The sequence below is a fragment of the Dipteris shenzhenensis genome, chromosome 14 (assembly GCF_047967505.1).
Source record: "Dipteris shenzhenensis isolate YYH24624 ecotype China chromosome 14, Dip_SZ_1.0, whole genome shotgun sequence".
Lineage (NCBI taxonomy): Eukaryota > Viridiplantae > Streptophyta > Polypodiopsida > Gleicheniales > Dipteridaceae > Dipteris > Dipteris shenzhenensis.
In genome coordinates this window covers 38,764,468-38,792,070 of record NC_141609.1, presented here as the reverse complement: position 1 = coordinate 38,792,070, position 27,603 = coordinate 38,764,468, and the positions used below count along the sequence as shown (strand labels likewise).

At 42.6% G+C, this 27,603-nt stretch overlaps 1 protein-coding gene across 4 annotated transcripts in view; it reads right to left on the bottom strand.

The window, feature by feature from the left end:
- Positions 1–1,969: 1,969 nt before the first annotated feature.
- Positions 1,970–27,603, bottom strand: part of LOC147894594 (uncharacterized) — a 44,989-nt gene continuing 19,355 nt past the window's right edge. For all 4 annotated transcript variants that reach the window (XM_087385127.1, XM_087385126.1, XM_087385128.1 and 1 more), the window contains 5 exons: positions 23,962–24,039; positions 16,984–17,085; positions 3,656–3,775; positions 2,265–2,337; positions 1,970–2,085 (listed from right to left, as the gene is read on the bottom strand). In XM_087385127.1, coding sequence (XP_087241253.1) covers positions 1,970–2,085; positions 2,265–2,337; positions 3,656–3,775; positions 16,984–17,085; positions 23,962–24,039 — 489 coding nt within the window. The remainder of the gene's footprint in view (positions 2,086–2,264; positions 2,338–3,655; positions 3,776–16,983; positions 17,086–23,961; positions 24,040–27,603) is intronic.

The following is a 27,603-nucleotide window of genomic DNA, read 5'->3' as shown; positions in this document are numbered from 1 at the left end:
GAGCAGCCCATGGTCCTTGGGGCTCTGTCAGTACCTCAATAGCACATGCCATAGTCCCGCGACAAAGAAGGGGGGTTGAGAGGCCCCCACGACAGCTTGGAAGAGACCCGAGTGCAGGCGATGGCAACCTAGAGGGCACCCGCAATGGTTAGAGGGCACCTGCGTTGGTTGGAGGGCTCGCACAAGGGCCTAGAAGGGACAAGCGATGGCCTAGAGGGCTCCCACGATAGCAAGCAAGGTGAGTGGGCTAGAGGAGCTAGGCGATGACAAGCAAGGCGAGCAGCAAGCAAGGCGGGGGGGACAAGCAAAGAGCAGTCAGGCGGGGAGGCCTCACGATGGGGAAGGCGGAGCATGGCAGAGCTAGCGTGGAGGGGAGCATGGCAGGAGGCATGGCATGGAGTAGAAGCAAGGTGGGAAGAGCGCAGGGAGCAGCATCGCAGATGGGGGGAGAGAGAGAGAGAGAGAGAGAGAGAGAGAGAGAGAGAGAGAGGGGGGGGGGGGAGAGCAGGGAGCAGCATGGCAGATGGAGAGAGAGAGAGAGAGAGAGAGAGAGAGAGAGAGAGAGAGAGAGAGAGAGATTACCAATTATTAATTCTATAATCAATCAAAGATTTCCCATGATTAAACAAGCCTAAAATTCATAATTGCCTATTTCACTATGCTTGAGAAAGGGAGAGAGAAAGAAAGAATATTATAGCCTACAAAAGATCAAAAGGTCCATGAGACTAAAGAAACCAAAATTAGTAAAGGACTGAAAGTGTGTCCTAGTATCTTAAGAGACTTACGTATTGCACCATGGATTGAGTGTATGATAAGATGCATTCATGAAGATAAGGCATAGTTTCCTTTTCATTCTATTCGATTTGAATCTTATCATGTGCCCTTGAAATGAATGACCCCCTACATGAATTGTTTCTTGCAACAATAATAACTCCATTGTGACACATCCATACTACAAAAGTAACCTTTTGGATTTTAATTTACTCCACAATCTCAGACATCCTTGTTTGAATATGAATTTCCCTTCATTTTGTATGGTCTTACGTAAATAAAGTGTTATGGTACGATTTTTGGTGTTCTTTATAATTGATATCATCCTCAAACTTTAAAATCCATGTTTTCTTCATTTGATTCCAAAATATCACACAAACCCATACAAGGACACTATTCCAAAATCAAAGCAAAATATGGCCATGGGTCCTCATATGTAAACATTATAAAGTGAGTAAATAATTCTAGAATTTGTGAAGGAAATATTTAGTGGATTGTAAATTTGAAATGCATGGTAAAAGAGATACCAAAGGAACTATGTACCTTTTCATCCACATTGTATCATGCTAGTCCCAGCTCAAAAGGAATGCATATTTTCTCAAGTAGGGTTTTTTGCAAGTCTTAATGAGGGTTTTTCTAAAGAGGTTGACATGTAGACATACAAAGTTCTCCATATAAACTTTCTCAAGTAGGTTTTTTTGCAAGTCTCAATGAGGGTTTCTCTAAAGAGGTTCAAATGTAGACATACAAAGTTCTCCATATAAACTTTCTCAATGAGGAATGGACTTTAGATCTTATATAATTTTGGTATATATTCAAATAATTTCTTAATTATTTATTTAGAAACACATGTCATCTCTATACATAGTTTCTCCTACAAAATCCCATTGTTTTTAATACTTCTATATTCACAAGCTTGTTTTATAAGAAATAGCACGAAGTAAGAAATAGTTGCAGTAGTAAAATGATAACTGCATTGATTTAAAAGCATCAAAGAAAATGTCTTAATATGTGTATTTTTTAGGCCAATTACAAAACCTCCCATGAAGCTCTTAGGTAAAGTGTTTTTTTAGCTGAACTTACAACTACATATATTCCACTTTTCTTTTAAATTTAAAAAAAAAAGATTTAAAGATAGGCAGATTCAATAAGCAAAATTGATGTAACAATTTCAAGGTTGCAAGAGTCTTAACATATTTTACTTGACTTCCAAGAGTTTATTACCATCAAAGTGGCATATTTGACGTGATTGGTTTGTTATAGAATCTTTACTAGTGCTATTTTCCATTTCATAGATCCCACTTTTGATAACTTCTGTTGAAGCAATAAAAAATATGGAAATTCAATTTCTTAGGCTTATCCTCTCTTTCCTTGCTATTCCACACCAAAGAACTCCTAACTGATTGAATTAAAACTCTTATAAGCAATAAAAAGAAATCTTACTTTAAAAAAAGATTTTTGAATAGTAAAAGAGCATAGGAAAGTAAGACAACCTTCATCATGTTGAGATGAAGCTATTGCACGAAGATAGTCTATGAGTTCTGCTTGAGCTTGGATTTGTAGCTCCTATGTACAAAGAACAAGTCATAATCATACAAAGCAAGACATAAACTATAATCATAATAGACAACTAATAATCACAAATATTGTTTGCATCTCTCTCTCTCTCTCTCTCTCTCTCTCTCTCTCTCTCTCTCTGTGCTCAGCCTCAGCCTCATCCCGTCACCGTCGCTCAACCCATCACCTCAATCGTCCCGTCGTCAGCCGTCACCGTCCCCTCCGTTCGTCGCATGTCCCGCCTACCCAACTAGCTAACCAGCTACTAGCAGGGCCGCCGCCAGAAGCTAGCAGCCCCCAACAGTCATCAGTCACCAACCGCCTGCCCCCCCAGTCCCGTCATCAACAACAACCCCCCCCCCCCCCTAATTTTCTTTAAACAACAAACTACCCCTAACCCTAACCCCGAGTTGAGCTAAAGCCCCAACCCAACCCAAGGAGTTAGGTTCAGCTAGGGGATTCTACAGACAGCCAATTATGGACTCGCCTACCCTCTCCTCAAAGTCTCCCTCAACTCTTTCAACCTCCATCAGGACTTGGTACTCTACAGTTGCAGCCATGACACCCTCTCCGTATGCACACAATTACACTTTCACATGGCTGGTCTCAAGCAAACTCCAATTGCAAAGATACTTGGTACACACTTTCTAGAGAAGATTGCAATTTCAGATTATCCAGTTATAATGAAATTACTCTATTAGATCGCAGCAAATCACATATTCTGCCTTGGTCAGCTCTCAGCCCCAACGTGCAGACCAAGAATTTTGCACAACGAGCAGTTTAGGTCTCCGATGCAGGATGGCAAGGCAATCAGAATGATGTAAAATATCTCCAATTTTGACAAATTTGGATTTTTGACCCGGAACAACTTCCCGCAACAGAAATTTGTACAGAGGTGTGCCCTAGGCTCAGGAACACATGCTCCGAATCATGACATCTTAAAAAATATCTAACAGTGTGATTCAATTCAAGTTATGATGCTTTTCACATGGAGGAAGAAATGAAGATAACTTGCTCACTTTTAGGCCATCAGGGTTTTAAAAATTAATACATCCCTCATACACTTTGTCCCAATATTAAGCTCCTTATTAATAGATTTATTTAATGCATTAAGATACCATTCCTGCACATGATTTACTAAAGACAATTTAATGTAATGTATTGCAGATGTACTCTCAAGAGACTCTACAAAATCAAATTAGACTAGAATCATGATAATAGATGACTAACGCAGTATTTCTGTTGTTATTAGGGATGATAATAGATAACTAAAATCATGATAATGAATAACTAACGCACTATTTCTGTGGTTATTAGGGATGCCAACCTGTTGGTAGCAGTGCCTCTTCAGATCATTGAAGGAACCCGCAAGTCTGTGTTGGCGTTGTATTAGGTCTAGGCTAAGAGGTCCTCCAACTTTTTGCCCATAGAGTACAGGTCCTTGTCCCTTTAGCAAAGAATACAATACTGTTACTAACGCTTGAAAAAGAAACTTTACTAACTATGGCATAATCGCTCATGAGCTAAATGAACCAGTTTCCAATGTCAATCCTTCCGTATGCGCTGAAGAAAGAAAACTATCACTCTTTACAAGAGTTACAAGAGAAAAATACACAAAGTTAACAAGCTAACAGGAAATTGCATCAGTGAAAAGCATACTTCAGCAAAAGAACTGCAGGAAATTTTCAATTCATCTTTCTGGAAATGATACCAATAAAACAACCATGTGAGGTATTAAAAATGCGCTGAACCAATTTACTGGTAAGTTCAACGCACAACCCACCACACCGCAGTGGTATTAATTCTTGTAATTATAAATATATTAGTCCAGCATTCCAAATTACAGAAACAAGGAAAAAATCTTCAAGAGAATCCAAAGAAGGAAATTGTTGAAAATAATCCATGTACTACCCCTTGAGAAAAAGGCCTTTGTAGTGGGCAGGGTGTGAAATCAAAGCATCCTCTCTACATTCAACTAAGACTTGATGCTATAATGGAAAACTGGCAAAAGAAGGGGGGCAAGGCTCTTGACAGAAGTGTGTACTCTTCTGTTTTGTCCTTAGCACCAATATTGGCACAAAGGTCTCTCAGATTCTGCGGGATTTAACACGTCAATAAGATGCATTACTTGATTTGACTCAATGAATTGTGAGCTCTCACACACATGGTAGGTGCATGACAGTTCTACAGCATCTGAGGCTCATGGATAATATGCCTCCATCATGACAAGGACTGATACGAATCTCCTCTAAAAGGTTTTCTACGAATTAGGAGAAATCTAAAAATTCTCCCAATAAGGAGCTCTAGAGGGCCTCACCCTCTAAAACTGAGCCAAAATCCCTTGGCATTACTGACTGTGTAATGAAAGAAGGGAATGCTCTTCTCTCAGTGCCCTACATCAATCCACTCCCACGCTCTGAGGTCCCACTGTAAAAGCTTTATGGAGAGCCCTCCATAGAGGCGAATCTTCCACAAGCCCAAAGAGAGAAGCCGGTCCGGGTCTAGGTCCCATTGTGAATCCGAGCCGTGCTCCACATAACCTAAGATCTTGGCAGGCTGAAAAGGAACTTCCGACAGTATATCATGTGTAGATCTAGATGACCTACCCCCCGTCTGAACATTAAAGACCAAGGCATCCTAAAAATCTGCTTGTCGTAGTGTAATGACCTGAATTGGAATACTTGTCCCCGTGAAAGCCCCCATCCACGTAGAGCAAGAAACAGGCCTGCATCTGTGTCAACCCAATCCATGGGTATGGCTGCATCAATTTGCTGAATTTGTAAGAAATCCTAGATTTACTATATTTAGAAATGTGCTAAGGAACAAAAAGGAGACTGAAATAGCAGAGAACAAGGAATAATTGTATTGCTTGAGTGTCTGTAGTGTATCTGTAGTGTGTGTCATCCGTACAATTGGGCCTCTCTTATATAGAGAGCGAAGAGTCACACATGAAAAGGTGTGTACTCCAAAGTGTATGTGCATGAAGAGGTGTGTATCCCTTGTGAAGGGTGTGACCCTTGATGAGAGGGTACATTACAATAGGAATGTCTCTTCAATAGAATGTCTCTTGTCAAGGGTTGTGCCTCATAGGAAGTGTCCCGTCGAAAGGGCATACCCTTCCACAAGTGTCCATTCATCAAACCATCCATAAGTCAAGGTATAGAGAAAGGAATACGTCACAGATCGTGACATCCCCTCCCACTCAAAATAAGACCCTGGTGGAGATAAGGAACTGATATAGAAAATATCATGGTAAATTCTGAAAATACTGCTGTAAAATGTTAGGGTACTGCTATAAGTCTTCATCAGATTGCTTAGTAGCGTCAGAGTCGTCCAGATCTCGCCAAAGAACAAGGAATTCCATGATAAGTCGATGTTGAGTCTCTCGTTGTCGATGGTCCAGAATACGCTCAGGAATAACGAGAACATAATCGTCTTCGATTTCTGGGACATAATCACCTGCAGGAGGAGCTGCTTCATCGCCTGGAATGTGCGTCTTTAGCCAAGAAATATGAAATGTCGGATGGATTTTACCCCATGATGGTGGTAATTCCAATTTGTAACTTATAGGTGAATTTTTCTTGACGATCCGGAAAGGTTCATAGTATCTTGGTCGCAACTTAGGAAACACAGACTTAACCATCTTATAGCGATGTGGGGCTACAAATAATAGCACCATGTCACTAGTGTCAAATTCCAGGTGACGTCTATGTTTGTTGGCAGACCGTTGATACCGCTCTTGCGCTTTTCGCATATGATCCCTGACTTGGAGTAGAATGTCTTGCATTTCTTGAACGAGTTGATCAACTAGGGCCACTCGATGTTGAAGTACAAAATTCGTTGGTACAATCGGAGTGTGTCCATAAGCTGCTTGGAATGGAGTCATGCTGATGGCACTATGGAAAGAGTTATTATAAGCAAACTTAAGGAGTGGTAGATACTCTTCCCAAGCTGCTAGGCGTGACTGAATATAATGTCGAAGCATTTCTTCCAGAATTTGGTTGACTCTTTCAGTCTGGCCATCTGATTCTGGGTGGTAGGCTGAACTGAACAGTAGAGTTGTACCCAAAGATTCGAACAGTGAAATCCAAAAGTGACTGGTAAACTTAGGATCTCTATCGGATATGATATTCTTGGGCAATCCATGGTATCTGAAGATGTGTTGTATGAAGAGTTTGGCGATGTCCAGAGCCTGTGCACTACTTTTGCAAGCAACAAAGTGTGTCATTTTGGACAATCGATCAACAATTACCATAATCTGAGTGTTACCTCGGGAGGATCGTGGTAGTGTTGTAATGAAATCCATGGAAATACTTTCCCACCTTTCAGTTGGAACTAGAAGAGGCTGAAGAAGTCCTGCTGGAAGTCATCGGCTTGCTTTCATTTGTTGACAAGATAAGCAAGATGTAACCATTTTGATGACGTCGCTTTTCATCTGAGGCCAGTAGTACGTTGCACTGAGTAACCTATAAGTCTTGTTGATGCCTGGATGGGCAGCATAAGGAACTACATGATGCTCTTTTAACAAAAGACGTCGAACATCCTTGTCATGTGGTACATAGACACGATCTTGATAATACAGAAGGTCGTCCGTATAAGAATAGGATGAGGAAATCCTCTGTTCGGAAGTCGAAGGTTGATCTTTTGAAAGAACTTATATTGCTGTGCCGAAGTCTTTATCATTGAAATACTTTCCTTTGAATGAATTCAGAACATCCACAGATAATGTAGAGATTACCATAGCTGATGCTAGAGTTAACCTGCTAAGAGCATCTGCAACTACATTGCGTAGTCCTGGAATGTACTCAATGGTCATGTGAAAGTTGGCCAGAAAAACAACCCAGCGTGCTTGTCAAGCATTCATGACTGGCTCAGTAAAGATATACTTTAAAGAGTGATGATCTGTCTTGACCACCGAGTCGGCTCCCATGAGATAATGTTTCCAAGAGCGATAAGCATGTACAATGGCAAGAAACTCCTTATCATAAACCGGGTGTCGGGTTTGGATATCAGAATGTTTATGGCTGTCAAAAGAAATAACTCTGCCTTCTTGCATCAAGACTGCTCCTGTAGCGATGTCGGAAGCGTCGATCATGACCTCAAATGGAAGGTTTGGGTCAGCAATAGCCATAACTGGTGTGGTAGTGAGCGCTTGCTTGAGTTGTTGGAAACTATACTCTGTTCGGGAAGCCATTGAAAAATTGTTGTGCTTTTCAATAATTCGGACATAGAAGCTGCGATTTCGAAAAACTGATACACCTTTGTATGGTAGAAGTTTGCCAATCCGAGAAAAAAGAGCGGACATCATGAACATTCTTAGGAGTAGGCCAGTTTCGGATTACCTCGACCTTCTTGGATCCACAGAGATGCCTTGAGCTGAAATAACATGTCCCAAATATTCGAGTTGGGTCTTGAAGAACTCACTCTTCTCAATGTTGATGTAGAGAGAATTTGCGCGGAGAACTTCAAAAACGTGGTGAAGATGTTGTTTGTGCTCATGTAGGGATCTGCTGAAAACGAGGATGTCATCGAGGCAAACGATGACGAACTTATCGAGGAAAGGCCTGAAGATGTCGTTCATTAGTGTCATGAATGTGGCCGGGGCATTGTTTAACCCAAAAGGCATGACCAAACATTCATAGTGTCCATACTTTGTTCGAAAAGTTGTCTTGTACTCATCACCTTCTCGTATGCGAATTTGATGATAACCTGAACGAAGATCAATCTTTGAGAATTGTGTTGCGTGTAGAAGTTGATTGAAGAGGTCATCGATGCAAGGCAATGGATACTTGTTTTTTATAGTGAGCTTGTTGAGGGCTCGGTAGTCGATGCAGAGGTGCATTGACTTATTCTTTTTTTCCACAAGTAGTACAGGAGATCCGAAAGGGTTGCGACTGGGCCAAATGTGACCTTTGTCGAGTAGTTCGGTGACCTGTCTTTGGATTTCTTCATTGTGAGTGTAAGAAAGCCGATAAGGAGGTTTCGATGGTGGATTACTTCCGGGAATAAGTTCGATTGGGTGATCCACTGGTCGTCGAGGTAGTAACTGCTTTGGCAATTCCTGTGGAAAAATATCCAAGTAGGGCTGGAAAAAAGGTTGGCTGAGGTATTCAGGAGGATCCTTTGTTGGTGTCTCCTCTACTGCCGTAACCAACGAAAGTGAAGTCTTTACTTGGTGTTTACGAACCCACTTCTTTACTTGTAGGGCAGAGGCAACTAGGGTTGAAGGAGAGTCCCTAGAACCAGTTAGCTCAATAAGTTTTCCTTGATGGACCAACTGGATAGTATGGCTGCGAAAACTGATTGATGGATCATAGTTGTAGAGCCACTGTTGTCCAAGTATGACATCGTACCGAGAAAGAGGCATGATGTCGAAGTTCAACTTGTCCGTATAATGTTGGATGCGAAAAGACAAGTTTTTGATCCTGGTGTTGCACAAGAAGGTAGTTCCATTTGCGAGTTCAATCTGATAGTCCATGAGACTAGGACTGGTGGTCAACCGAAGTTTGTCGACCATAGAACTAGCTAGGAAGTTATGAGAGTAGCCACTGTCGATGAGGATAGTGACCGTTGTTTCACGAATCGATCCTTGAACACAAAGTACTTGAGTGGCCAGGGAAGGTTCGGGGTTGCTGGCAAGGTTCAGATGCATGGTATTCGCCATTCGAACAGCTTCGCCTTTCTTGTCTTGTGCTGGGGTAGCATCTTCTGTTTGGGAAATGCTAGGTTTCATATTGGAATTTTGCTTTGGTCGCTTGGGACAATCGAACCATCTATGGTCGCCTGTACAGATGGTCCAAAGTCCTTTTGTGCTGGAGTTATTCTTCTTGTCAGTGGCCGCACCTTTATGTTGGGGATGACGGTGATGACTTTGTGAAGAAGAAGAGGCGCGATCCTTGGAGGAGTGCTTCTGTTGGAATCCAGCATATGATTTCAGAGACTTGTGGGGATCTCGAGACTGTCGCTGACCTTGATGACCCAAGTTTTTTCGAAACCTGAGCTTATCTTGAGGACAAGCACCTTTGGCCATAGTAGAGTTCTATGTGCGATGAGCACTCTGCTTCCCTGTGTTTTGGAAATCTGTAATGCGCTCTGCGTAAGCAATAGCGCCAGCTGTGGTGGTGATATTTGCTTTAAGGACATCAATGCGTAACGATGGATTTAGGCCTGAGATGAAAGCATGAAGGCGATCATCCTCAGTTAAACCATCAATCTCCAGCACCAATGTGGTGAACTGAGAGAACACGGAGCCTGTTTGCTCCAACTGTCGGAGTTTTGAACGTGCTTGGAAGCCTGCATTGGCAGGTATGAACTGCTTACGGAGCACGTGTTCAAAACGTTCCCATGTTAACACACTTTTACCGTCCTTTAAGCGTCTTTGCCACCATAGAAAAGCTATATCCTTGAGGAGGGAGGCTGCCAAGGCGATCTTTTTGCCTTCAGTGAGGTCAACAGTATCAAAGTACATGCGCAATTTTGCGAGCCATTGGTCAACTGTTCGGCGATTGCGTTGACCAGTGTAGGCTTCCGAAAGTTTGATGTCAAGTCTTTTAGTTTTGGAAGCTTGGAGTAAACGGTAGAGGGCACGAAGTTCAGTGTTTGCTACCTCTGGTGGGAATGAATCCGCATAGTCGTCTGGTTGCGTCATGTCATCCTCTGTATGTGTGATACTGCGAGAATCTTGGAGTTGTTGGACTTTCTGAACCAAGTCGGAGATGCTGTCTTGAAGCTGGGAAATTTGAAGTTGCAGTAATGTTTCGCCTTGTATGTTGACTTCAGGGGTCTTTTTTGGACTTGAGTCTTTGATCTCTGGAGAGGTTGCACGCGAGCGTTGCGACATATTTGAGGTCCCCGTGAGAAAAGCACGAACCTGCGCTCTAGTTTGTACCATTCCTGGAAGAAGATTCAGGATGCTCCCTAAGGTTGCTCATGTTGGAGGAGGCAGGCGAGGCAGGATGGAACCACCCGTGGAAATCTGGTAAAGGAGGTCCTGTCTGAGGTAACACTGGTGATGCCGAAATGGGTGTTACTGCTCGTGAGAGTATAAGAGTAGGTTGCTGAGTCCACGGATCTGAGAAGGGATAAGGAGCTGCTGTCGGAAGTGGAGGATATCCAGGAGAAGGAGTGCCTTCAGAGTGTAAATACTGTCTTGGGGAAGGTACAACCTGTAAAGGAGGATATCTGGGAACTGAAGGAGGTGGAGAGTACCCTGGAGATGCTAAAACTGAGGAGTAAAAATCTCTCCAAAGATGGACAGCAAACTCGTGAGGAATATCGGGTTCTGGGTATCTTCGTGTCTTGTGGAACACAACCTGGACGGTGCTGAGGAAGTAATGTAACTAAGGTGCCTCACGCAGAAGGTATAGTATGTGGTCCAAATCACTAGGAGGGCACGTGACACAGAAGACCCACGATGCCAAAGCTCCGAAATGGGCTGGTTGTGCAATCTGAACACGATATTGTGTGGTAGATGATGCTTGAGGTGTCCTTGAAATGCCGGGTGAATTACCAGGGGTTTCCATGCTTTAAGGGAGCGTCTTTCATTTGCTGTAATTGGATAATGACAAGAGAATCCTTAAAAGTAGAATGGAAAGAATCCACCTGGCATTGATTTAATCTGCCAATTTGTTGCGTAGAAAAGGCCTGCAGATCACTGTCCGGAAGTCCATACTGCTGTCCTTGCAAATCCACGTGGCTGTGTGAACCAGAGATAGGTGCCGGGTAGACTTTCGAGGTAGACAGAGGCGTTGGCAGAGGCTGGATGCAGAAAAGGCAGTTTTCCTGCGTTGATTTCAGAGAACCAATGCCTGTGGGGTGCAAGGAACAGAGCTTCGACTGGTTGGACAGGACTGGAACGCAGCAACAGGGCGAATCTCAGAGGCTGTCTTCATCGTGATTGAAGGGCTGAACCGCTGCTGAACTGGCAGGTAAGGTGGCGAAACAAGGGGGGGTCAGGCTGTCAATGGCAAAACAGGCTGCAGGCTGGATTGCGATAAAAGGCTTCCAAGGCTGCAGGCTGGATCACGATAGAGGCTGGCGAAACCAAGCTGCAGGCTTCCAAGGCTGATTTGTGGTAGAAATGGCAGGCTGGCAGGGAATCAGGGCCGAAAACTAGCGAGGGCAAGGGCGGCATATGGCGAGGGGGGCAGGAGCAGCAAACCAGCGAGGGCAGGGCTGCGTAGGGAGGCAAATCAAAATGGAGCGTCCCTTTTGTTTTTCGTTTGTGGCTGCCTATGGTGGGTGGTTGCCCAAAAAATTAAAGGGTGGGTTTATTTGACCCTTGGGTAATCTAGGATAAACCTAAGGTTTGGGGCTGGGTTTTCCTTTTTAACCCCTCTAGGTACCCTTTTTATAAGGTGCTTGGTTCCAAAAGGTGTGCCTATTCGAAGGGGTGTGACCCTTGGAATAGGTGCACCTTTTCATGAAGGGGTGTGTCCCTGTTTTTAAAAGGGGTGTCCCCACATAAAGAGGTGTGTCCTTTTTTCCACGATGGGGTGTGTCCCTTGGGTGAGGAGTCAAAACTCTTCATCAAAAGGTGTGTCCGATGGTGGGAAAGATGCGTCCCTTGGTTTTGGGCAGCCCAAGCACATGAAAAGACACGATTTTTGTCGTGTCCATTCACATCAACTCGTGATGTGTGGGAGATGGAGAGGCCATTGATTGCTTTAGGCAGGGTTGGCGCTAAAAATTTTTACGCTCATTCTCTCCATCTCTTCCATGCACAATGTGCACGGATATCCTTCTAGCGAAAAGAGATGTATCAGATAGGCGCTAGAAGGTGGGCGGCATTTCCTACAGGCAGGAGCGAAATTTGCTCTAATACCACTATAAGAAATCCTAGATTTACTATATTTAAAAATGTGCTAAGGAATAGAAAGGAGACTGAAATAGCAGAGAACAAGGAATAATTGTATTGCTTGAGTGTCTGTAGTGTATCTGTAGTGTGTGTCATCCATACAATTGGGCCTCTCTTATATAGAGAGTGAAGAGTCACACATGAAAAGGTGTGTACTCCAAAGTGTATGTGCATGAAGAGGTGTGTACCCCTTGTGAAGGGTGTGACACTTGATGAGAGGGTACATTACAATAGGAATGTCTCTTCAATAGAATGTCTCTTGTGAAGGGTTGTGTCTCATAGGAAGTGTCCCGTCGAAAGGGCATACCCTTCCACAAGTGTCCATTCATCAAACCATCCATAAGTCTAAGGTATAGAGAAAGGAATACGTCACAGATCGTGACAGAATTCTCCTTGCAGTTCCTTTGAGGGTGACTCACCAATTATAATTTACAGTCCTTTGGAAGTTTTATGAAAGCTTACCAAGATCCCACAAAGGAGACAGGGTGTCTCTACCATCTAGACCATGCATGTAATGAGAAGTGCCAAGTGGTCTGACATGCTCATCAAGTATGCTATAATTCCACATGATGGGCTGTGTATCAACCTCTTCAAGAGCGGAAGGGGAAATCCTCCGAAGAGTACCCCTAAAGCTGGCCCAAGCTTTTAGGATAGCAACCATAAGAGGAGAGGAGAAAGATCTGAGATGGGCTGAAGTAAAGTTCCACTTGGTACTATTCATCCACTCTCCACCTGAAGGAGGGGTCAGGACCGTATGCAACGAATAAAGAAACTTTTCCATGGCTCTTGTCCACGCAAAGCAAGGCTCTTCACTGCAGATCTGGATCTATGATATTGAGGCCTCCTTCCAATGTGGAAAGTATCAAGGTCTCCCAAGCCACCCTAGCCAAAGCATCTATTGTACCATCTAGCCTACTCCAAAGAAAATTCCTTAAAGGGCTCTTAAGCTGAGTGATGCAATCCTTGGAGTGTTGTGGCCAGCAGAATTTGGTTAACAATCACCCCTTTGGAAGCAAGGTCAAGTTTGGATGAACTCCAAAAAAGCTTCCTCCTGATACTCTCCAAAACGGGAGCAAATTGCTGTGATGGAGAGATGCCCATACCGACCTCAAGTATCTGCCTTCTAAATCCAAGTGAAACCAATTTCAGCTCCCCAATCCGGAGTGTCCTCGTCACTGATTCCAATCAACCATCTTACACAGCTACACACATACAAGACCTAGCTAGCACCTATCAAGCTTCTTGTGAAGCTTAGCTTCTACAGAGAGAACTACCTATAGATATCAGAGAAGGGCTTCATTGATCCACCCACGGATCCACCTTCCCCAGTGCTTGAGGATCTCAATCGGGAATCTCCGTGTTTCTTTCCATTGATACATATTAAGATCGGACAAGATGAAGGCCTACCTAGAGAGGGACGCATCTGCAATCTACGATCTATAGGAGGTTGAGTTGGACGAGCACTTCGCTTGAGACGTCATGTGTATTATGAGATCCAAGGCTGCCACTACTATCTTTTAGACATAGATTTGGACCCCTTTCCAACCTCTTGGATTAGCGAGCTTCATTCACGAGGCTGTATGACACAAAGACAAGCTGCTCAAGACATAGAGACAAAAATGTGAGGCCCAGAAAAGACTCCACTCAAAGGGTGATTACTGATTTTTTCAATTAGATAGTACGGACCAGAAGTCCCCAAGGAGGCAATGCAGTCGAGAACTTGAAGCGAGAGACACGCTAGACTCACCAACGCATTGATGTTCCCTCAGAGGTATGTCTTCTCTTTATAGATAAGTCCACAATCCCATTCTTATATCAAGGGTGACACGAGAGATTTCAGATTATGAGATCTGTTTAACAAGGGTGCCCACTTTCTCCCATGTGATATTTATTGGTAGAGGCTATGAGTCTCTACCTAAGATCTAAAGTGGGCATCCTTGGTTTGAGATTCCTAGACAAGATGAGGAGCTTTTAGACAATGAACTTGCAAATGACGAGAGAGAAAGAGAGTTTATTAAAAGGGCCTATGAAACTGAAAAAACCAGGTAAAATGAGCTAAATGGGTTGAGCTCCTAATTGGGCATTTGCACCCAAGACTAATACAAAATATATAAACACATGGGTAGAAAGATGGATCTTCAATGAGGTATCACTATGACGGTCGTTTGTACATTGTTTGAGGAACCAACTCCACTGAGGCACCTAAGAATGGATAGGAGAGTCAGTAGACGAAGGCTCTTCTAGGAACTGGCACTGTGGAGGGATAAAACCCGTGATGTCAATCAACGTGCGAGGTCTGTTGTGGTCTCCTTGCACTAGCTCTCCATCGGACAAGTGCCACTGCCACCTCCGTTGGCTATATCCCTAGTCCGACAAACATTGAAGTGTGATCGGCCTCCACTATTGTATCAAGTTCCTACGCCCCCCCTTAGGGATAAGATGAATAAGAATGTTAGAAAGTAAAGCAAGCATAACACTAGCATCCCATATGTCTACAGAGCTGTAGTGATATATTATCAATATCCTACCAAAGGCATTGAAGAAAGAGAGGGCCCATCCATCTCAACGTGGGCACCGTTTGAAGGGCAAGTAATGCAGTCTTGAATTTCACGTTGATGAACGGTGTATCAAGTGAGATCTTCACCAACAGTGGGGCTATATGCAAGCCCTTAATCTGGCACTATCTCTATCAATTGTGTCACGTTTCATAGAGAGGAGGGAGTTATAATAATCTGAGGCAACTTGCATGACAATATCTAGATCTGTATGCAAAACCCTGCCAGAGTCAATCATTCATCAGCCATCTCTCAGTCACCTTGCATATAGGTTGAAAACAGAAACAAGTCTCTCACTAGGACACTCTTTCCACATTGGAGGGCCCATGGAGTCACGGGCAAGCGAGAGATTGGCATTTTATCAATGGAAAACCCTACTTTTGTATGAGGACCCACACGATAGTTCAAATTATGAGAAATGGTTCATGATAAATCCAAAAGTTAATGCTCATTAACCCATTACAAATATCATGTTTAAAAATCTAGCATAACTTAAGCTCAGCTAGGGTAGCTTATGAATTGAAGGGTTCAGTAAAAAATATTAGCTTGACACATGACACTCCAGAATCGTATATGGTGTAGGACTAGACCTGTCTTTTGTTGTGTGTTCCATTTACACAATCTACGCAAATTGTCTGTGTCTGAATTGTGAGAGGAAATAGATCAAAGCTAATTACTCTCTCTTTCCAAAGCTTCAATAAGCTCCACCTTTCATCTCTGCACGCTCTCTTTCCAAAGCTAATTACTCTCTCTTTCAGCTTCAATAAGCTCCACCTTTCATCTCTGCACGCTCTTTTATCATTGGCATCATCTCACACTTGAAATAGTCTTATAAATAGTCATGATTTTCATCCACAAGTTTGTAGTCCCGCTTGATGGAATACAGGGATTCAAACTTGGGGTGAGGCCATGCATTATAGGCTTTGCTTCGCATCTAACCCATTGCCCAGCTCACACATTTAAGAACATCAATGTTCTAGAGCCTTTCCCAAGTCATTGAACTGAATTCAATACCACTTTCCACGTTCAGACCCCAACCCTCGTCCATAGACTTAGCATGGGAGATTATTGCTTTCTCACATATTGGCATATCTCAAATCCAATGTACAGAGTTCATAGAGGGCACTCAGGTCTTATACCTCTCAGTCTATCTGCATCACCTGGCATAACATTATTCACGCTCTCATGGTCACCTGGATCAAACTCAGGGCCCACACAGACCACTCTGGCTAGGAGAGCATTTCATGAAAGATTGAGACCATAGATTTCTCCGACATGCCCTTCGTGACATTTCCAGGCCCCCCTGACTGCACCAACCCCGTTTTCAGCCTGATTCTTGTAACCAACATATTGGATGTTGATGTTCACAGGGGTCACTGCCAATTCTTTCAATTTTTTGTTATACTTGTTAGAAATCTTTGTTTATTTCTATTTTTTCCCCTCTTCTTGAGTAATTCCAGGAAAATTTCTGATTATAGGGAAGAATTATCCCTGCTGGCTGTGACTTGGAATGGTGCAGAGAAGCTCATTGGGACTAAGATAACAGGGAGATCCAAATAATTGCATACGATTGGGCTGCATTCTTGAAAGTTATAAAGGGAAGTAATGTGGTATTTTTTAAACTGGTATGGCAGTTGTACTTAAGGAATCACACTCGCAAACCATCCCCCAGAGTTTAAGAGAAAACTCAGTTCACGAAATTCCTGCACAATTGATTAAGTTTGCATCTACTGAGTATAAAATGAACCACTATTTGATCCAAAGCATGAAGATACTTTTGTTTGTAATGATTGGGAACCCCTGGCTCGCAAACCATCCCCCAGAGTTTAAGAGAAAACTCAGTTCACGAAATTCCTGCACAATTGATAAGTTTACATCTACTGAGTATAAAATGAACCACTATTTAATCCATAGCATGAAGATACTTTTCTTTGTAATGATTGGGAACCCCTGGCTTGGATCTCATCTTAGTCACTCTTCGTAGAGATATTGTCAAGCATTCTCTAAAGACCACATTTGGGATATCATTTAAAGAGGGAAAGGGGCAATACAGCAGTAGAAGATTTTAAGTAGCTTTACAGCAACATCTTTAGACATGTCTCAACAATAAACCTTTTCTCACATGGAGATTTTCTTCCACAACCATAAACAATACATAATATAAGCAGTGATATACATATGCTGAACATATTTGAATGTAGAAACCTTGTGAACTAGAGGCTAGGAAACAATGTATTTAATAACCTGCTTTTGCGCCTCAACTTCAAGGCGGAGGGCAGTAATCAATCTGTCATCGTTGTCGCTTTTCCCTATCAACATAGACATCTTCTCTTTTGCACATTTCAACTGCAACACCATACAATGAAGAATATTCAGAGGATATCTCCCATCATGTTACTCCTGTACAATCAACTGGTGTACACAGAAAGATGTGAATACACATAAATTATAAGTTTTTTTTTTTTTTGCAAGAAAAGTACTTCATTAAGTATGCATAAAAACCACAGAGCAAGCTCAAGTGCAAGAGTACATCATGTCAAGCATGAGAAAAAACAGCTCAGAATGACCAAATAAAAATCCCAAGTGGCGGCTGAAAATGCCACCTCATCCCTGAAGGCGAGTCAAAGAAGAAAGGAGAACCCCTTCAGACTCTGAGAAAAGCAACCCTCCTAGCAGTAGCAGTCCTGGAGGTTCCCTGTATGTTTGCCCAAATGGCCATCAAAGTGTGTATAGTATCTGCCCAGATATTACTGGCCATAGTCTAAGAAGGGTGAACCTGGAAGTCCTCCAAAGCGTCTGTACATTTGGCTCTCCAAATATGCCATGCTGTAATACTAGCTAGAATCTCCCAAGATGTGTCTACAAAAGCATGGGGAGCTCTGAGTGGAGTAAATGGAACATCCCAGAGGGAGCATAACTCCACAAGGTGTCGTCGAACAAAGAAAGTTGTGTCCGTGTCATGTCCCTCGAAAAAAGCCTGTGGACCAGTGAGTGATAACCAAGCAACTGATCCCCAGGTCAAGAAGAAGGGTTCTCTATGAAAAATGCAAAGTATCCTAGCAAAACCCTTCCAAATCGTCCTCGCCTGAGTGCACTCCCAAAGGCAGTGCTGCACTGACTTAATCGCTGAGTGGCATCAAGGACATGTAGGGTCAGCTCTGAACCTGAATCTCCACAAGTTCACTGCAATCCCTCCATGAATAGTAAGCCAAATGACTAACGTGATTTTCCTATTCTTGAGGGATTTCCAAAGTCTCCTCCAAAAGTTTTTCTGCATCTCTGTAGAAATCTGAAAGGTATCCCAATGAGGAGCTCTAGAGGGCCTCCAACCTCTACAACTGAGCTAGAATCTCCTGGCATTTCTGACCGTGTAACGAAAGAAGGAGATGCTCTTCTCTTGGTGCCCTTCCTCTATCCACTCCCATTCTCCTGGATCCCACTGCAAGGATCTAATAGGGGAACCTCCATACAACCAAAGCCTCCAAGATCCAAGACCCAGGAGAACGGGGTCTGGATCAAGATACCACTATGAGTCTCTACCCATCTCCATGTATCCTGCAATCTTGACAGGCTGAAAAGGAGCCTCCAAGAGAATGTCCTCTAAAGATCTGTGGAGTCTGCCTCCTGCATGAACCTGAAAGATAAATTATAAGTTTGAATCCAACTCATTTGAAAATCTACTCTAAATTTTAGACCATGTAAACAACAACCAAGAATACAGTCTACAAGCTCAATACATCCTATGCTTTTAAGAGGAGCAAGAGATAAAACCTCTTTGAACTCATCAACAAACGTAAGGCTGGTAATGTTATACTGTGGAAAGAAAATAACTAAGGATGCAGTCTACAAGCATACATCACGTGCTTTGAAGAAACAAGCTGTCTCCACCATTTGGTACCTCTCCCAAAAAACAAAGAAGAATCTTTATTATATTGACTCTACTCAAAGAATGTTGACTTTGATTAACTAGAATAAGTTTTGTTGTTTTTACTTTTACTTTGCATTGGTAAAAGAGAACTGTGGAGATGCCCACAAGGGACTAGGATTAGTCCAAGAACTAGGAATGCATGCATTTTGCTAACCTTTAATGGGTTAAACTGTTGGTGTTTGTGTAGGACCCCATGGGTTCTAAAAACTCTATAAAAGCTGCACAAGGTGGGCAAAAGCAAGAAAGCTTAGCTTTTGTAAAAGATAGCTCCAAAAAAGTAGGTCTAACTTTTTGCTAGGCCAAGTCTATAAAAGTCAAGATCCTTGAAGAGTTGTACTCTGGGGTGCAATTCTTCTTTCTGCCCCCTGGTGCTGTGTATCGTCTACTTTCTCTCTCTCTGGAATCATCAAATGGCACAGCACCTCAAGAAGGACTTGAAAGAAAACAAAGGAGGACTTAAAGAAAGAACAAGGGTAGAGGGGTCTTCATCCTTTGAAACCGAGATCAAAGGTGGTCTCCAGTGGATCGAGTGCAAAGGTTCTAGTCATGGTCACTTCTACCTTCAAATGTAAGGTACCCACTTCTACCTCCTTTTGCACCTTTTGAGAAATTCATGGAGATGATGCCTCCTAGCTTACGTACACCCCCTTCTTCTATGAATGTATCAAAGCCACTTTTACCTTCTACTGTTTCGCCTCCATTGCTTCCTAATCCCCCTTTGCTTCAAGCTCTTGCAATCAATCAAGTTGGTTCCCCATATTACTATTCTCGCACAGTATTATACACTATACCAACCACTGTACCAACCACTTGCTCCAAGAGGTGGGTATGGACCATATTACCCACGAGGTCGGCGAAGTGTTTTCGAGGAGGTCGTGGAGGACCAGGCAGAGGGCCCAACCTTCGCACCCCAATCATGTGTTGTAGATGTGGTGAGTACGACCACTACCAAGTTGATTGTACACGATTGTTTGGGAGATCATCTTGCACACAATGTAGCACCAATGACCACTATAATAGAGACTATCCCAATGGGAGAGAGGAACCAACACCTCAGGTCAATATGATTGAGGTAGTAGCAGTGGGGGAGGTATATAGGCCACGTATGATTGGGACAGAATTGGGAGCCCTTGCAGACCAAAGGAGGTATCGGCGGTACGTGAGACAGAGTCCTCTAATAGAGCAAGTGAACCAATTTGAGAGCAATGGCCAAAGCCACCAAGTTCATTGAAGCCCTTGTGGTCCTAGATCAGCAAGATTGGTGGCAGTCAACCCATATTTGTGACTTGGAGAAAGAGGTGCAAAGTAGAGAAAGCTCAAGAAGTCCTCTAGTAGAGCATAGTGAACCAATCTGAGAGCAATGGCCAAAGCACCAATTTCATTGAAGCCCTTGTGGACTTGGACCAGCAAGAGTGGTGGTGGTCAAACCAAATTTGTGACTCGGAGGAAGAGGTGCAAGGCAAAGAATGAGTAAAGGAGGAAGGCGAAGAGGACAAAGCTTCATTTGAATCTCACAAAGGTCAAGAGTACATCCCTTCCTCTTCTGAAGCCATGTCTTCAGCAGTAGCCACTTCGTAAAGGATGGCAACAACTAGACCACCTGACTTAGCAGCTCGACTAGCGCTACTACTACTCTTCCTTGTGACCTACAACACTGGCTTCTTGTCACTTCCAACTTCTACTATCACCTTGTGACCTACAACACTGGCTTCTTGTCACTTCCAACTTCTACTATCACCTTGTGACCTACAACACTGGCTTCTTGTCACTTCCAACTTCTACTATCACCATTCCTCTAAATTCTCATTTTGCCATAGCTCTTGACCTAGTCATGCCTTTTGCACCATCCATGCCTTTCAGACTCCCCATCCACCTTCTATGTCTTTTCCACCGCTCGTGTACCTGTCAGAGATGGCTTAAGGCCCCCATCCTACAAAAGGAGAATTAGGGTCTTTCAAGTCACCCTTTCTCTAATATCTGCTGAACCATCAAGCCTTCTCCATTATAAATTTCTGATCGCCTCTTGAGTTCAATGATGCAACCTTTACAGTGACACTAACATGAGCAAACAAACCAGGCTGTGGCCAACAATACCTAGTTGACTAATATCACTCTAGAAGCAAGGTCAAGTCTATCCAAGCTCCAATCAGGTGTTTCTTCCTTATGCACTTTAGCACTGAAGCAAACTGTTGTGAAGAAGAGATGCCCACCCTGACCTGGCAGTCCACATATCTGACAGAGACATACTTCGATTCCAAGTGAAGCCAAGATCAGCCCCTAATCTGAGGTCTCCTCCTCATTGATCCAAAAACCTATGGATTCATTTGCAATACAAAATAAAACCAAGGTTGTCCTGAATAGGGTTCACCAAGAACCAGAGAAGTGAACACCTTTAGCCCAGAGGAGGCAATCCCACTATGATAGGAAACCAAGACACTAGGAAGTGCCTCAAAGTCTGTGGAGTACATCCAAACCAATAGCAATGTCATCTGCAAGCTCACTATCTAGAAGCTCTTCATCCTACATCAAAGGAAGTCTCAACCCAAGAATATCTTCCTAGAATCTCAAAAAAATGCTCATGGCTTCAATCATGAATAAATACAAAAAAGGGGCTAAAGGGACTAATCAGGAGATCTGAATCTGCCTCTTCTAACCCCTTTGATAAGCAATTGGTTGTGGACTAATATATACAAAGAGAGAACCCCCTTGATCCAAGCATCTGAAAAACAAAAACACAACAAGGTACCCTCCAAGAAATCCCAGTATACTCTCTCATAAGCTTTTTTAAAGTCCAAAAGTAGAATGCCCAAAGCTTGGTCTCTACGCATAGCCCTCTCTGAAGCCTCCCAGAATGAAAACATGTTATGAAAAATGCTCCAGCTTAATAAATGCTCCATCTACGCACAAAGCCTATTTGCGTATCATGGATTAGAAAGGGTTCCAAATGCATGCTAATTGCTCTTGCCCAAAAGGGTGATGGGCCCCCACAGAGAGATCTAATTTCTGCATCCCCACTTTGGGATAAGATGAATGAGACCCTCTATAATTGAATCAAGCCTAGTACTAGAGTCTGTTTCATGGTACGAGCAATACAATGATAGCAACCACTGATAGCAAAAAGGGCTGCTCCAAGATTTGAAGGTGAGAACACACCACCACCCTGCAAGTAAGACACCAAATTTGTAACACACCCTCTGAGAGGCCCTCGTCTGTAAACAATGCATTTGGAATCCTGATACTGGGAGAGTGGGCTTGCAAACGTGGCTTTAAAATAAACAAAACCACTGGAAAATTATCCAAAGGGGAGACCCCTAGGGCAATGCAAATAGTGCCACCTCTATCCAATGACCAATCATCAACATAGAATCTATCAATCCATGCATGAACGGGCATGTGAGGTCTCCTATTCAACCAAGAGAATAGGAGTAAGGAAGGCATAGCATGAAAGGCATCATCTGACCAAGAGTCTCTACCACACTAAACTAAAAGAGGAATGCATTCCGAGAAAAGTAGATTATCTTTAAAAAAAACTTAATGCTTCTATTAAGTATGAAAAATGTCCCAACAACAAAGTTCTCAAGGCAAGAATACACCATCCGAAAAGACCAGAGAGAATCAATCCCTACTCAACAAAAAAATTTGGAGAAGATCTAGGTTTGAGACTGAAAATGCCACCTGAAAGGATAACCTCTCCACTCCTGGAGGAAAAAACACTCCTGAGGATCCCTACACGCTCAACCAATGACCATCCAAACAAATTACTTTAATGAAACAAAGCCAACAATAATATATTGTGATAATCAATCAGTTTAAGCCATGGCAAAGAATCCACTATAATGTTCAAGGATAAAGGATATTGATGTTGGAGAACATTTCATCTATGAAAGAGTACTCAATGCAGATATCACCCTGCAACACTGTGCAAGCAAGATAATGTTGCATATATTTTCACCAAACCACTTGGAAAAGGGCTTTTATAGAAACACCGACAAGCTCTTTGTTTAACTCAGAGAAAGGACATTAAAGCAACCCGACAGAGCAATTAAGGTCACTCCTCCTTCAAACCCCAGAGTAATCCTCTTGAGGAAGGCCTACTTCTTCATAATCTTGATCTTGAGGGAAGGTGTTGAAGATTCATCTCGACATGATGTTTATAATTTGGATAATCACTAATCCATTTGAGTGCTAAAAAGGGAAAAGAGTAGGAAACCCTAATCATAAGGAGTTTGTATACATTGGTTTCATCTACAACTAATCTAGTGTAGAGTCAGTCATTTGTGGTGCACTCTCTAGCTGTCCCCTCTCTTATCATCTCACTCTTCTCCTTTCTCTCTCCATATTTAATCAGCACCACGTCTAACACTAAAAGGGAGGAAGTCTCACCCATTCATTCTCGATACAGGTAGAGGGTTAGGATCCTGCAGCTATGCCTCTTATACATATGGCTTATATTGTATCAATGAGACTCGAGTAATAAAAAAGAAATGCAGAAAAAAATCCAATAGAAGTGAGGACCAAGTTATTAGTTTCTATTACTATTACTATCTCTTCCTTTTCCAGCTGCAAACATGTAGGTATGAGGAAGCCCATCATACTCGCCGGAATGGACTGAGAAAACTGGCTTCAGCGAAGAGAACAGCATGGGCAAAAAGTGGAGGAGATGCATGGGAGGAATGAGGGATCTCCAAGAGGTTAAGAGTATCTTCAAAATGTACTTTCAACAGCATTGAGAGGTTTTGAGGATGTTACAACCTCGACAAACATAGTTTTGACAGGAATCTTATCATCATTAATAAATTATAAAGAAATTGGAGAGAGGAATGACCATAGATAGGAGTTTCTAATATCATGGAACCATGGTCTTCTTCACAAGGGTGGCAAAGGGTATTACTCAGCAATGCCAACCAGCCCTGCCCTATGGCTATTCTAAAGACACGTAAAATTTTGGTCGCTTTCGGTTTTTTTGGAGCCTTGGAGAGGATAGGGAGAATTATTTCTTGGGCTCTCCCCCTACATTGTCTGCCAAGATTATCTCCCATGTTTAAGTGCACACAATCAAGATCCCTAAACATCAGTCAAACAAAAAAAATCAACTTTGAATTCCAATAATCTCTTTCTTTTGCATTACTTTACATAATTGGTGGACAAACTGACTCTAGCAATACTTTGCAATGTTCTTCTTTAATCTCGCTGTACAAGATCAATCCAATATGCATTTATTGAAAGAGGGAAATACACCTTACATGCACCTTCAAATGAAAAAAACCAAACGTTTATTTATGACGTGGATTTACCTCATTCTCCAGCACACTTCTTCGGGCAAGCACTCCTTCTAGCTTTTGTTTGGTGCTTCTCAACTCCTCCCTGCAGGTCTGAAAAGTCACCAGCAGAACATAACAGATGCATGTTTAGTGCACACACTCACAATTTGATCAAAAGGATTTGGGTATACAAAAGTTATAGCATCCACAGCATAGAGTTGCCACACATTATAAAGGACTTGTATTGAGCATCTTGACTAGAAGAGGGGAGAATGCAAATCTAAGCTAACTGTGCTCTGAATCATGATTGAGAGAAAGTGCAAGGATATCTACTACCATGTAAGAGACCTAGAATGAGGCATGTAAGAAAGAAAGAAAGAAAGAAGAAAGAAAGTTTATTAAAGTCTTCAGAAGACCAATGGGTCTATGAGACTGTGAAAATCCTGATACAACGAGCTGTGGTAGTGGAGCTACTAAACGAGCGTCCATACCAATGCAAAATGCAAAATGCCAAAAATGCAGAATGGCAGTACTAAGTCCTAAGTACAACATAGTCATGTCAGTGGTCGACTATATATCAATCTCAGCATCATCATCAATATCATCATCATCCCCAGCAACAGCAAGATATCAAGATGGATGAGGCAGTGGAGGCATGAAGTCGGCAATAGAGTGTTGTCGGCCACTCAGGTGTCCTGTGTACTATGAGACCCGAGGACGTTTCCACTGCCTCTTCAAAGATAGTTATGGGATTTTAGCCCATTTCCTCTCCTATCCAGACCAGCGGTGGAACACTGGCTTAAAAATGCAACTCAAATCTCTGTAATGTCTCTGTCAAAAATCTGCCAGGGCATTCAATCTCTCCCAAAACCTGCCAAGAGTGCTTCAAAACACTCACAGAGAGGCAGTGTGAACTGAAATCTGTCAAATTGCTCTCCCAACACAAAAGCCCCAATTTGTGGCTTGAAATTGCAACCAAAAAGGGGCAAATTTACTAAAAGCCCCAAATCTGCAATTTCGAAACAAAAGCCCCAAATTTGGAGTTGAAATTGAGCCAAATTTCACCCAAATAGCTAATCTCCTGCAAAAGCCCCAATTTCTTGGTCAATCTTTGCAAATTTGCTTGCAATGTGTGCCAAAAAATGGACAAAAGCCCCAAGCTTCAAATTGAAATTGAGCACAACCTGGGGCAGTTTGACAAAAGCCCCAAATTTAACAAAATGCCCAATTCACAGAATGTGCTCAAATCTATTCAAAAATCTGCCTAGCCAAACAATGGCTCCGGCAAAGCAGGTACGGATTGGCGCAGGAGTGCCGTACGACGTGTACCAACAGCTGGTCGACCATACGATCTACGGACACCCACTGTACGGGCAGGTAGCGAACAGGAGACGAACGTGCAACAGACCTGTACGGATGCCTGCAACACAAGAATTGTATGGAACAACAGCTACCCAGCGTGCTTCGGGAGATGGGCGTACGGCAGTACAGACGAACTGCCAGCAAAAGGTACAAACGAGCAGCGATGATACGTGCAGGTACGTACGAAATAGGTAGTACGATGCAAGTAGAGGCTGTACGACGATGATGCAGGAGGTGCTGGTACGGGCGTCGCAGATACTGTACGGACTTTACGAAATCAGTCCGTATAGATCTGTACGGACGTTACGGCGAGCTAGCACGAGAGCTTGTGGGTTGGAGCTGGAGGACAACAAGAAAGAAGCAGGGAGCAGGATCAACCTGCTCTGATACCAAATGTGAGAATGGGAGAGAGAGCAAAGGTGAGAACAAGAAGCAGGAGAGAGAGAGAGCTGAAAACGTAGTTGCAATTAGATGATTGTGTAGTACAACTGAATGGAGTGATAGGTTTTGTCTAAGTGACAAAACCTTATCCTTCACTAACCATAGTTAGTGAACTAACTGTGGTTAGGGGGAAAAACCTCTAAGTGAGGGAAAAGTGCCCCTAACCTACTTATTACATTACATTGGTCACTGCTAAATTATAGCAATACTTCAAACAATCCAACCCTAGGTACACCATGCATATGACATACTCCCCTTCCTCTAAGAACTCACTCCTGAGTTCACCAGAAAGCCCGAAAACTCTCTGTGAAGATGAGTCAATGCCAATAACTATACTCTGACTATCAATTTGAGTATGAGATTCCTATCAAAGAGAATCTAAGGCCAAAGCCACAATCTTTGATAACCAACCCAAGGAAATTAAATCTCGCAATCTAAACAAGGTTACGTATCATCGAGTATTCTCCTCAAAAAATCAAGTAACGCCTGAATCCACAGAGTTAGTTCCGTTGACAAGATTCTATCAACCTAAACTATTGAGTATCCTTGAACTCAAAATCTTAGGTTGAGATCGAGGAATCATTGTTTGAACAACCCCATCAATTGAACCCTCGAGGTCAATTTTTGGATTCCAATTTCTATCAACCCTGATTCTTGAATTACTTAGTATTCTGAAAATCCCTCAACGGAATACCCTTGTAATTCAAATTCTTGGGTTGAAATACATGACAGACTTTCCATCGCATAACAATTAGGTATCCGTTCATAACTCATGATGGAAGAATCTTCATGGAAGTATCAATAGGCAAAATCCTGACAAAAAATATAATCCCCTTGATCTATCCTCGGAATGCCCCTACATGAGGATAATCAGTAAAAATTCAGTTGGCTATATCCAGTCAATGGTACTATTCTAGACATGTTTATAGTCAACCATTATAGGAATAACATCCTATATGATCCAAAGACTACGGAAATATAAAATCCGAGATCTCTTAAAATAAGATCCACCATCGGATATCTTGCATAAACTTGTGCACACAATAAACCGCTCCTATCACAGGATCATCCAGTTCTTAGGATCTCTCATCTAGGAACATCAAGTTCCAAACAAGGCACTGACAGACCATCATCAGAAGAGATGTGGTAACCCTCCCTAAGATTGACTCTAGACTATGGAGCTCCAGGGTTGAACCCAAAAAGTATATGGCTTCACTCAGGGTAAAAAATCTTAGTCAGCCCTCGTAAAAAATCTAATCAGGTTGCCCCCAATTCAATTCAGCCTACTTGTACTTCACCCTAGAGGTCCTTGGGTATTATTTCACGTTGGATTATACCACCCCATCAGAGAATCTTAAATGTAACATACCTTAGTGTCCCATACCACCAAAGTATACTACAAATAAAAAACTCAGTGGACAATATGAGTGAATCAGGTAGTCAATCCCTCTTCAACTCAGATGATCCCAGATTGAGTCAGGGTGGCAAATCTGTTCTCAATCCTTTTCTTAATGTGATTATATCACCCCCTCGTGTTACAATACCCCTACCAATAGGTCAAAGAAGAAAACCAGTAGGTAGCATCCCTAACAACTCTTGAATCCGGACTATCCATGACCTCGGGCTAAAAGAGAATGACCCCGCCTTTGGACATGATTCAAAGAAGGTATCCAACAAGACTCATCCTGGTCTAATCAATAAGAACCTTGATATGTCCAAACGGTAACTCGAAGAAACGCCATAACTCACAATCACATCGAGACCAAAACTTCAAATAGAAACCAAACAGGAATCTACGCACCAAGATTCGAGAAAGGGAAATCCAATTGTCTTAGTTGAGTCCAGTTGAAGATGTAACAAAGTCTCAGGCAT